The sequence below is a fragment of the Leptodactylus fuscus genome, chromosome 7 (assembly GCF_031893055.1).
Source record: "Leptodactylus fuscus isolate aLepFus1 chromosome 7, aLepFus1.hap2, whole genome shotgun sequence".
In the NCBI taxonomy this organism is placed as follows: Eukaryota; Metazoa; Chordata; class Amphibia; order Anura; family Leptodactylidae; genus Leptodactylus; species Leptodactylus fuscus.
The window spans coordinates 142,077,056-142,089,441 of NC_134271.1; the positions used below are offsets into that span (position 1 = coordinate 142,077,056).

The 12,386-nt window shown below is 45.3% G+C and overlaps 1 protein-coding gene across 2 annotated transcripts in view; it reads left to right on the plus strand.

The window, feature by feature from the left end:
• ARHGEF11 (Rho guanine nucleotide exchange factor 11) overlaps window positions 1-12,386 on the plus strand; it is an 84,240-nt gene that overhangs the window by 42,995 nt on the left and 28,859 nt on the right. For both annotated transcript variants that reach the window (XM_075283199.1, XM_075283200.1), the window contains 16 exons: window positions 2,442-2,533; window positions 4,719-4,817; window positions 5,406-5,455; window positions 6,092-6,149; window positions 6,388-6,554; window positions 6,704-6,775; window positions 7,049-7,168; window positions 7,696-7,750; window positions 8,159-8,235; window positions 8,956-9,084; window positions 9,173-9,241; window positions 9,744-9,845; window positions 10,278-10,376; window positions 10,866-10,908; window positions 11,255-11,351; window positions 12,164-12,286. In XM_075283199.1, the coding sequence (XP_075139300.1) occupies window positions 2,442-2,533; window positions 4,719-4,817; window positions 5,406-5,455; window positions 6,092-6,149; window positions 6,388-6,554; window positions 6,704-6,775; window positions 7,049-7,168; window positions 7,696-7,750; window positions 8,159-8,235; window positions 8,956-9,084; window positions 9,173-9,241; window positions 9,744-9,845; window positions 10,278-10,376; window positions 10,866-10,908; window positions 11,255-11,351; window positions 12,164-12,286 (1,452 nt within the window). The remainder of the gene's footprint in view (window positions 1-2,441; window positions 2,534-4,718; window positions 4,818-5,405; window positions 5,456-6,091; window positions 6,150-6,387; window positions 6,555-6,703; window positions 6,776-7,048; window positions 7,169-7,695; window positions 7,751-8,158; window positions 8,236-8,955; window positions 9,085-9,172; window positions 9,242-9,743; window positions 9,846-10,277; window positions 10,377-10,865; window positions 10,909-11,254; window positions 11,352-12,163; window positions 12,287-12,386) is intronic.

A 12,386-nucleotide genomic window follows, 5' to 3' on the forward strand; every position in this document is an offset into this window, starting at 1 on the left:
ATTCTTGTACATAGAAGCAGTATTATAGTAGCTATATTCTTGCACATTGGGGGCAGTATTATAGTAGTTATATTCTTATACATAGCAGCAGTATTATAGTAGTTATATTCTTGCACATTGGGGGCAGTATTATAGTAGTTATATTCTTATACATAGCAGCAGTATTATAGTAGTTATATTCTTGCACATTGGGGTCAGTATTATAGTAGTTATAGCCTTATGGTATACATTCCTTATTGTCTCTCCTGGAGTGTTGTACATGTGTGTACTATTACTACGTTACGGACATATAGACTTACAGGAGGGTGTAGCTTCTTCTAAGTACATGTAATATATACTAGTATTAGAGCTGCTCTACTGCTCTGAGGTCATATAACAGACGGCATTGCCTCTGCTCTTGCACACATATCTACTACCATATCTTGCAGATCCCACCAGTTCCCAGGGAGTCACTAGGGTGGTGTCAAGGGTCATTTCAATTTGGGCATCACCCAAGTTCTTCTTAGGTTTCCCACAGCCTCCTTAACCCTCACTGTTTTTGCCTTTGATTTTTCTCCCTTGCACCTTCAGCTGAGCTACAACCTCCCCACAGTCCATGCTGGGCCTACATGAAAAAAAAGTTGAGGTTTATGGAGGCAACCTGCCAAGCGTGCCGGGCTTCCTTCTCCCAGGACACATCTCTTGACCTGTTCCTTGCCTCGGATGACTGTGTTCATCGCTTTTCACTTTCTGGGCTGCCTGAGAGTTGTTTGGAGGGATGGGTTACTGTATAATAAGGTGTATCTGAGACCCCATGTGCGGTTCGGTCGGAGCAGACATTAGTGCTCGTGACTTGTCTCCTTGCTAAAGGAAATTGCCCGTGACAGCATCTGTCTTCGAGGACTCCTGGGGTGCACGACGCTGTAGGTACGGGCTGACACGTAGCTGCCGCCATGATTTCTGAGGCCTAGTCTATAATGAATAATGTAGCTTCCCCCCCCCCCCCCCTCCCAGTTCCTTGCCTTTGATGTGCGGCGTGTAATGTTATATTTATCAGCCGTCTCGTGTTCACGGCTTTTACTTTCAGACTTCAGAGAAAATGTATGCTGAAATAAGCAAATGGTGGCCGGGAAGCCGATCCATCGCCATCACTTTGCTTTTATTTTCTGCTCTTGTGGGCTGTGATGTGGATGGTTGACTGCCCGTTTCTGGCTGAGTGCTAGACTTTGATGCTTATTTTGCGCCAAGTCTAGGAACGGATCCCATAAGACGGAAGATAAAGTTTACTAGTTAAGTATAGGCCGAAAATATGGAGTCAATGGGGCGAATCTAATCAAAATCAAGGTTTCCTACGCCAGTCTAAATTCTCCCTTTTCAACTGAATTCCTAAGAGGCATTAAGTGGGCCCCGAAGCCAGGGGGGCCCACAGGCCACTCTCATCATATAAGGGTAAGCTCACATGGGGAGCGTTAAGGCGGATTTTGGCACGGAGAGTGACTGTGGAGAGTCGCGTCACTCTCGGAACAAAACCCGCTTGACACGACAGTCGCAGCTTCCCCCTCCGGAGTAGGCTCAAATGAATGGGTCAGCTCCGCGAGGTGGACGCCGCCTGAAGAAAGGGCAGCTCGCTTCTTTTATCTGTGAGTGACAACATGCCTACGTGTCTACATAGACCACCATTGTGAGGAGACGGCTTATGACGTGGATTACGCGCCATAATCCGCCCCCTCTGTGCCCGTGTGAACTAGCCCTTAAGGCTGGCTAAACGTCTTTTGAGCTCCTCTCTGGTCTCCTTTGATGGCCAGCAATCTGTACATGTAAATTTATGACCCCTGCCCTCTGTTGCACTGGAGAAGGAAGATTTATGATACACAACCTTCCACTGTCAGAAAGGAGAAAATGAACCCTTTAATGGCAACTGGTCAGTAGCATACAGTCAAGGAGGATTGCGCACGGGAGACTGTGGCACAAAAGGGGGTGCAATTTTCAATGTGGGGGTTGCTGGCAGGAGATGGGAAGCTTGTGTGTATAGACATGGAGTAACGTAGTCATCATGGCGGTCTGGGCTCAAAGATGGAAATGCTTTAAGTCATGTTTATTTCAGTCTTATCCTCACTTAAAGGAATTGTCCATTTCTGTATCCCTTCACGGGCATATAGAACAAATCCGACTGCAGCAGGTTCCTCAGTAAGGTCCCTAATGCTTGATAATATGTAACTGCAAGGAAGTGGTTCCTCTAAGGAGGGGCGGGGTCTGAGCACTAAGACCACTCCCGCTTAATGTTGGTGATCAGATTGATCAGATAATGTGTGTTAACGAATCCGATCTGCCACTTATATCTACGGTCTGTGCTTAGACTGGACAGTACGTATAGATTATGTGTATATATATATATATATATATATATATATATATATATAGTGTCTTCCTATAGGCTCATCATGTCCTCCTCTTGCCTTTAGGTTGAGCAGCCTGTCCTCTGTCAGTGACGGGGCATCAGAACGAAGGTCTCCAGGGCACCAGCGCCAAAGTGCGGACTACGGCGAGTCAACAGGTAACCATGAAACCTTTCCTCTTTGCTGCTTGGAACAGGAGTAGCCCCGTGATAAGATTTATTGCTATAGTGTGGTTATGACTGATGCCGGGAATTATAGGGAGTCATTATGGAATTTCCTCCATCAATTAATTAAAAAGGAAAGTAAGAATTCAGGTGACGCCGGTGTCATGTCAGAGGGGCGGGGGTAACTGAGTGACGAGAGAACCCCTATGCCATGGGTTGTCCTTCATGACCGCCACTAGGTATAACATAATGCATCATTTGTGCGTGGCGGAGTTCTCCACTTGTGAATGCTATTTCAGCCGGATAGATTTGCCATTCAGGATTATAGGAAAGCTTAGTGGGAGCTGTTATGACGTACGTGGGAGGAGTGCTATGATGTCATCCAGATTTATCTGAAAGTAAGTAGTAATGTTAAAGGAAAGTCCTAGGTCACGTTACTTGGCAGCATGTTTTTACTTCCTTCTGTTAATGTTGTGGTCCCACAAGGCTCATGGGAACATAATTGTTAGGCTTGTACTGTTCTCTAGTGGGCGCCCTCTCTCATTAGTGCCTTCTCCAGATGGCAACTCCAATAACTAGCACCTTCTCTAGTTGGGGCCCTCTCTACCTGGTGCCTTCTCTATTTGGGGCCCTCTCTACCTGGTGCCTTCTCTATTTGGGGCCCTCTCTACCTGGTGCCTTCTCTAGTTGGGGCCCCTCTCTACCTGGTGCCTTCTCTAGTTGGGGCCCCTCTCTACCTGGTGCCTTCTCTAGTTGGGGCCCTCTCTACCTGGTGCCTTCTCTATTTGGGGCCCTCTCTACCTGGTGCCTTCTCTATTTGGGGCCCTCTCTACCTGGTGCTTTCTCTAGCTGGCATCTCCTCTAGCTGAAGACTTCTCCAGTTAGTTCCTGCTCCAGTTGGGGCCTTCTCTAGCTAGAGATTTCTCTTATTAGTGCCTTCTCCAGTTGATGTCTCCTTTAGCTGGTGCCTTCTCCAGTTGGCACCTTCTCCAGTTGGCGTCTCCTCTACCTGGAGTCCTCTCTACCTGGGGCCTTTTTTAGTTGGGGCCTTTGTTTAGTTGAAGCCTTCTCTAGTTGGGGCCTTCTCTAGTTTGGGCCTTCTCTAGCTGGAGACTTCTCCCATTAGTGCCTTCTCCAGTTGACATCTCCTCTACCTGGTGCCTTCTCCAGTTGGCGCCTTCTCCAGTTGGTGTCTCTTCTACCTGGTTGCCTTCTCCAGTTGGCACCTCGTCTAGCTGGTACCTTCTCCAGTCGGCACCTCCTCTATCTGGTACCTTCTCTAGTTGGTGTCTCTTCTACCTGGTTGCCTTCTCCAGTTGGCACCTCGTCTAGCTGGTACCTTCTCCAGTCGGCACCTCCTCTATCTGGTACCTTCTCTAGTTGGTGTCTCTTCTACCTGGTTGCCTTCTCCAGTTGGCGCCTTCTCTAGCTGGTGCCTTTGCAGTTGACGCTTTCCATAGCTGACACTTGAAAAACTATCCATTCTTGTTACCACTCCGCAGGACAGGGTATGTTGGTGCCGCCACTCAATACCGTAGCCCACCAGCAATCCAGGGCCTAAAGGTGTGCAGTCATCAAAGGACTGTCTCAGCATATGCTCCATATGGAGCCATGGTTGTCCACATGCAGACTGCACCTAAGAGAGACCGGACAGTTTACGGCAGCCGTAAAGGAAGACGTTGCACCAGAAGTATACAGGAGTCTATATATTTTGCTGTAGTGAGCAGTGTCACATTAACGCTAATCTATACAGATAGCTATAGCAGAGCTGAGGCGGTCATGTCACTGCACAAGAGAAGTGAAACCAGTGGCGTGTTCCTGGTCTTGTAATCCACATGGCCGCAGCCGCTCCTGTATACTGTAGTTAGTCGGCCAGTTGTTTAACCTGTTATGTTATCACCCGCTCCTGCCATTATCTAAGCTGCGGCCCCAGCCAAAGTCTTACAACAACCTTGGCAGCAAACGGTCCATGTGACCTTAGTTATAACAGACTATGCTCAAAGCGGAGCGGACTGCTGCACCACCTAGTGGTCAGGCTGTGAATTACACAAGAAAACAGAAAAGTGAATTTAGGATATGGGTGTAATATATTATATTATATTTTATATTATATTTTTTTTTAAATTATTTTTATATTTTTTTGCTTTAAAATAACTATTTTATTTGTATATTCCTGTAGGTTTGGTCCAACGCTGCGTAGTTGTACAGAGGGATCAGAATGGATTTGGTTTCACGGTCAGCGGGGACAGAATCGTCCTTGTCCAGTCCGTGCGCCCAGGTAAGCTCAGCGTGAAATTCTCTTATTTCATATACAGCTTTAATTTATTTTATTTTTATTTAATATTTTAATGTATTTTCTAGTACACGTGTATACGGTTTTCTGTGTATGTAGAGATGGAGACAAGCGTCTTTCGTGACCCCATAATAAGAGATATTGAGCTGCTACTTATATAACACGTCGCTAAACCCCACATTAGATAATGGTAACCGTAGTCGTAAATGCATATGAATGTTAAATAGCAGCGATTTACCCGGCGTAGATATCCCCAGTAACTGAATTTAGGGGGGGGTTATAGAAAAACCTTCTAAGAAATGGCGCCACTCTGGTCTGTAGGTAGTGTCCGGTATTGCGGCATTGACTGAATATAGCTAACCAGGAATATTAGACACAGTAAATATAATCCAGAATATTCCTCTGCTCTGTTAACAGCATTTAGTGACCTGCTTTATGGCTTTTTTTATATAGAAAATGACCTAGAAAACCTAGAAAATAACTTTTAATTCTTCAAATATTTTTTAAATAAAATCTTGGTTAATAAAGTAGGCCATTTTTGGTAACCCATTTTTTTAATTCTTCACATTTCAGGTGGCGCAGCCATGCGGGCCGGGGTACAGGAGGGTGATCGTATTGTGAAGGTCAGTCTACAATGTATATTTGTCCACAATGCTATCATGCTTATGAGCCAGCGTATTTAACCCTATCATGTCATATATTCTCCTCCACCAATGTATCTAATCCTATGATGTGTGATCCTGTCTGCTGAGCTGTGTATCAAAGCCTGATGTGTGATAGTGTCTGCTGAGCTGTGTATCTAAGCTTATGATGTGTGATACTGTCTGCTGAGCTGTGTATCTAATCCTCTGATGTGTGATAGTGTCTGCTGAGCTGTGTATCTAAGCCTCTGATGTGTGATACTGTCTGCTGAACTGTGTATCTAAGCCTCTGATGTGTGATACTGTCTGCTGAGCTGTGTATCTAAGCCTGATGTGTGATAGTATCACACATGATAGGATTAGATACACAGCTCAGCAGACACTGTCTGCTGAGTCGTGTATCTAAGCCTCTGATGTGTGCTGAGCTGTGTATCTAATCTTCTGACGTGTGATACTGTCTGCTGAGCTGTGTATCGAAGCCTATGATGTGTGATACTGTCTGCTGAGCTGTGTATCTAATCCTCTGATGTGTGCTGAGCTGTGTATCTAATCCTATCATGTGTGCTACTGTCTTAGAGGACCACAGTGAATTGTATGTTGTCATTTTCCCCCCTCCAGGTTAATGGCACGTTGGTTGCCAACAGCTCTCACATCGAGGTGGTGAAGCTCATCAAGTGTAAGTATTATCTATGTACCGTCATCCTCCGGATTCATTTCGGGACACCCCAGATAGACCTACTTATAAAGGCATCTGTGTAAGATGACTTTCTTAATACGCTCAGTAGCACCCACTAGATCGCAATCTTCCCATTGCTTAAAATTTTGCACTTCGTACAGAATTGGGCTTTCCTTCCCCTAAATGGCAGGGAGCGATCACCAGATCGACATAAAATATTAGTCTCTTGTCTTTCCAGCTGGAACATACGTTGCGCTCACCCTCCTCGGCTCTCCTCCACCTTCATCGACAATGTCTGCACACGATCTTAGCTCTTCAGCCTCCCCCAGGAATTTGTCTTCTCCGGTGCCTCCTCCTCCACCCTTACCACCTCCCCAGCGTATCACAGGACCCAAACCACTACAGGTAACAACTGGGAAATCTGGGGTAAGGCTCCGTGCTTCCAAATTTTTCAAAAATGTAGAACGTATAGTGGGGGGTTGGACTTGTTTCCTATGTGGTGTGAGGATTCCTATGTGTTATTGGTATAATCCCATTTTCTCCCGTTTATTCAGGATCCCGAGGTTCAGAAGCACGCAACCCAGATCCTACGCAACATGCTGAAGCAGGAAGAGTCGGAGCTCCAGGTAGGGCCGGTCAACCACTTCCTGAAGGTATAATTCCACTTTTTGGTGGGGTCTTCTGAAGACAACCACTTGCCATATGGCCTATTAGATCTCAGGATCGATGGCTGCCCCACAGGTCGGACAATCCTTAAGTGATGGCATCGGTCAAACTATTCCGACATAGCTGTAACTACTACTGTAGTCACTGGGGTTGGCGGTATTATTTTTTAGTCCTTCAGGTACTACAGCATTATAATAGTGGTTGAGCTTTGATGACGTATTTCTTGTATACAGGCTCTTTGTGAAGTTTATAACCGAACCCCAAACCCCAGTCTACAGGAGCAGATAGAGGGAGCCAGGAGGAGAGTCCATCAACTGCAACTTAAAATACGTCAGGAAACAGCTGGACCCGGAGTAAGTACAACCCCCATCATGTATAGAGGTATCTCTAAATTATTCATGCCCATTTTAAACAGAACCTTTCATTGTATCCTTTAATAGACACTGATTCCAGCGCAGTTGGAATTTTTTCTCTAGCCCCCACCATTCCCGAGTAATCGTTTCTTTAAGTTTCGGCCCCCAATATGCTAATTAGGCTCTCTATTGTCAAATGGGCGGTCCTAGACTCTGTTTTGGCTCAGAACCTTCCACTAGACAGAGTATGATGGTGCTGAAATGAACAGCCGATCTCTCAGGAATGGTGGGGATTAGAGAAATTATTCCAACCGTGCTGGAAACAGGAGAGCGCCACCTAGTGAGTCAGTGGAGGTGGTGAAAGGTCCTCTTCAAAGGGTATTAGAACCCAGAACTCTGTATGGCAGTAGTTTATATGACACAATTCTGACCATAGCCACACAACTGCATAATAATCCGTATGGAGTTTGCGCCAACTAATGGTGGCAATTGTAATTGTAACTAATCTTTATTAAATTTCTTTTCAGGATATTTTGCGCTCATACAGTGACTGCAGCTCCATAGTTTATAAAGTAGTAGAAGGTAAGTATTTTTGTCCTAATGCACATAAGGATTGGGAATAAATTCATTGGTTCGGGGGGCGCTGTTGCATTGGCCTTTATGGAAAGTACTGTCTGTTGCAGCAGGTGGTGAAGAATGGTACTGCAGGTAACAAAAGTAAACTTTCTATAGGGCTTAAAGGAAGCTTCACCCCAAAAATTAAATGGCAGGTATGCTTCTGAATTAATAATGGGTGGGGTCGGGGGTTAAAGTTACAGTGTCTCTAAAGGTGCAGTACTCTTAGTGAACGGTAATGCACTTAGCTTGAGCCCCGAGTCCTGCTTGTCCAAAACTGTAGGGGGGGGGGGGTTAAAATATGTATTGTAAGTTTTTTAATATGGCTTGTGGTCATCCAGAAGAGGTGACAGCTTGGACATATCTGTTTTATAGGCCGTCTGTCTATGGATTCACAAGATGGGGACAGCGGTCTAGACTCTGGCACTGAAAGGATCCCTTCCATTAGCGAGGTGAGTAAGGCCGTGGTGCAGAGCGTCTGCCGAAAGGGCCACAGTGCAAGTCTGCCGTTATAACGGAGATTAAATATGTCATCTTATGTTGTAAAAGTCATTTAATCTGGTACTTGATGGTCTAGAAATGCTGATTGACCAGTAGGGGCTAACAATAATTCTAAAAATCGGTCAGTCCAGTGTCTCTCTGTATTGTAAGGCCAAATAAATAGATAATTTGGTGTCTGATAGTCTGGAAAACTTAATCTGATGTGTTAAAAATTTCCAAAATTTCGATGATAATCCAGTAGCTAAGGTCTTTGCCAGTCCACCAATCGTAATGATGAGTAGGAGCTCCTCAGCCCCACCCCCGAGGAGGCGAATAAATCTTCAAATTTGGAATTTGCATTTTTCTGGCACCTTGGCATTCCAGTGGATGTTGGATTGTCAGAGTTTAACTGGATATGACCTATTCCGTACATCTTGGAGTAGACTTGGGTTTCCTAACCTTCATGTGGGTATGTTGTAGGTCATGTTAACCGTATACTATAGTATACCTTTCTAGAGACTAGTAAGATAATATAGGAGTCTAGAGGTCCAAATCTCTAGAACAAAGCTGGTGTCCTTATTACCTACCCTTAGAATTTGGCTCTGACAACCCTTGAATCCAGAAGCATTGCCACCATGTTGGCTTTAGACGAGACCTCCAGACCAAAAAATACTCTTCTTTTTTTTGGCCAGTATTCCATGAACAGGAACTCCATCTTGTCTGATTTTGGGTTAGATAGTTCTCATACCTCTCCAGTCATCTCTACGAAAATCTTCCAGCACCGACGGCAGGGCTCAGACACGGCCTTAATTCAAGAACAGGTACAGAGATCTTGTCTGCTCTTCATACATTTATTACTGTGTTCTTGGATTCTGGATCTTGAGGAGTGACATTACATGGATTTTGCAGGTGGACAGTGCCCGACCTGCAATCATATGCCCCGAAGATGATTACGACCATGGCTATGACATCTCGGAGGTAATTTATAGATATTATTTTGACCCTGTCCAATCAGTGCTGATGATATCATCAGGGGTGTGTCTCTATAGTCTGACCTTGTCCAATCAATGCTGATGATATTATCAGGGGTGTGTCTATATAAAGCCTGACCCTGTCCAATCAGTGCTGATGATGTCATCAGGAGTGTGACTCTATAGTCTGACCCTGTCCAATCAGTGCTGATGATATCATCAGGGGCGTGTCTCTATAGTCTGACCCTGTCCAATCAGTGCTGATGATGTCATCAGGAGTGTGACTCTATAGTCTGACCCTGTCCAATCAGTGCTGATGATATCATCAGGGGCGTGTCTCTATAATCTGACCCTGTCCAATCAGTGCTGATATCATCATCAGGGGCGTGTCTCTATAGTCTGACCCTGTCCAATCAGTGCTGATGATATCATCAAGGGCGTGTCTGTGTACAATTTGTTGATTGGTAGATTTTTGCATTTAACACTGTATTTTCTTGTTTTTCCTTCAGTGTGATGGTTTATTCCAAGACTTGGACAAACTAAAGGCTCGGCCAGCCCATATGGGGGTGTTCCTGAGATACATCTTTTCACAAGCAGACCCCAATCCTCTGGTGAGAGTCACCTGTGACTTTTCTAGTAGTCTATAGTAAAACTATTCCTAGAAAGTCTTCTCCTCCTCCTATGAATCCCAATTATTACATAGTAAGAGGTTATGAAGAACTTTTTGGTATACTCCGTGTATTGCTTTAAGATTATTATTTGTAGAGTAGTTGCATAGAGCTGCATAGAGGCCATTGATTTTAATGAGCACAGTGTAATGCTTCATTTTACCTGTGGTGGCGCTAAAGGAGAGTTGAACGTTTTTTTTGCCAGGACATATATATTGATGAGCTATTCTTATGATAGTTCATCTGTATGTGATCTATAGTGGAGTCCCAGTTGTCAGATCACAATCACAGGTTGAAGCTGATTACATTTTCTAGCCAGATGATGTCGTCTCTTTTCTGTCCGTCAGTAAATTTACTTGCCTTGTAACCTTCCAGCTTTTCTACCTGTGTGCTGAAGTCTGCCAGCAGCTCAGTGCTCGGGACGCCTGTTCTTTGGGGAAGGAAGTTTGGAACATCTTCCTGGATAAAAGTGCGGTAAGTGACGGCTGATTATTATATTACATTATAGGTCAGGGGTCAGTAACGTTTGACGCTCATTTTGGTTCACCTTTCCAGTATCCATCATTGTCCTGACCATAACAGGAGAGCGGATACTGCTGGCTCTCTTTCCAGCACTAAAAATTGAGATGGGTGATGGAGAGAACTATGCAGCTACATGCAGCTACATAGTTCTCTCTATGATTGTGCAGAGCGATCTGTCGGATTGTTGATGGAGAAGCATTCATGAGTAGGGTAGCTTTTGTTTGCACATCTTGGAGTGAGCAGTGGTGAAGATCCTGGGTTGTCAGCGGTGGTTGTCAGCTGTTTTCTGCTTCTTAACATTGGTCTGGTATATTTGGCCATATCTGAGATTTTAGAGGTTAGATGACACCTAATGACCAGACCTCACAAGCCATAGACATATAATGTATATTATAAAAGACTTCAGACACTATCCATGATCCATCCTGTTGTGTTTTTCAGCCTCTGAGAGTGAAGATTCCTGAGAACCTACTGACTGATATAGGTAAGTGAATGAGTAGGCAGAGACCCCAATCCAAAATCAGTAAAGGAGCCCCCACTTACTATGTGACATTCTTATATATGGAGTTGCTACCTCCGCACCTGCTATAGCTATGCCCCTGACTGTATGTAGTCCCCAGCAAGGCAAATTGTCGCAAATGGGTGCTGGGAGTCACCGCTAGGAGGCGCTTCAGTTGTGCTCACCGCAGTGTTGCACCCGCTTGTGGGTGGTGCCAAGAGAAGAAGATTGCACAAAATTTTGGCTAAAACATGGGGAGGGGGTGTGATATGCGGCACATTTTTGCTATGTATTTCTATGGGTATAAACGTTGCCCTCTCTCTTGTCGCAGACTCCTGTTTACGGGGTTCTGAGGATGTTCGGAGTGCACTGAGCGAGGCACAAGACGCCATGTTACCAGAAATCCAGGAGCAGATACAAGACTACAGGTAATGTTCCGGCCACCAGGGCATCTTCTCCAAATATAGATCAGAAATACAAGTTGTGTGCAGCAGGGAATGCTGGGAGATTTCAGAGGACTGCAGAATAGTGAGTGCAGCTCTGGAGTCTAATGCATTAACTACACAGCAATATTTTACACAGATGAATCAGAGTCTATAGTAATATACACTATGTGATCAAAAGTATCCGGACACCTGGCTGAAAATGACTTACAAGTGGCGCCCTCCATTGGTAATGCTGGATACAATATGGTGTTGGCCCACCCTTAGCCTTGATGACGCTTCCACTCTCGCAGGCAGACGTTCAATCAGGTGCTGGAAGGTTTCTTGGGGAATGGCAGCCCATTCTTCACGGAGTGCTGCACTGAGGAGAGGTATCGATGTAGGTCGGTGAGGCCTGGAACGAAGTCGGCGTTCCAAAACATCCCAAAGGTGTTCTATAGGATTCAAGTCAGGACTGTGTGCAGGCCGGTCCATTACAGAGATGTTATTGTGGTGTAACCACTCCGCCACAGGCCGTGCAGTATGAACAGGTGCAATCGCCATCCCCGAATTGCTCCTCAACAGTGGGAAGCAAGAAGGTGTTTAATACATCAATGTAGGCCTGTGCTGTGATAGTGCCACGCAAAACAACAAGGGGTGCAAGCCCCCTCCATTACCGATGGAGGGCGCCACAAACTTGTAAGTCATTTTCAGCCAGGTGTCTGCATACTTTTGATCACATAGTGTATCTGCTCCTGGGAAAGCTATATGACAACCAATACGTATGCTTTGCTGAGTTTTCAGTGTCTTCTTCGCAGAACCAAGAGGACCATGGGCCTGGGCAGTCTGTATGGAGAAAATGACCTGCTGGACTTGGAGCTCGACCCTCAGAGGGAGCGTCAGGTTGCTGCTAAGCAGATTGCACAGCTGGGGGAGATTCTGTAAGTGCTGCCCCCCCTTAAGATTGGTGTCCTCCTCTGCATGGTTAATCCTCCCTATTCTAGTCCTTATGAGAATGGACCGGTCACGGAATCCCATAGC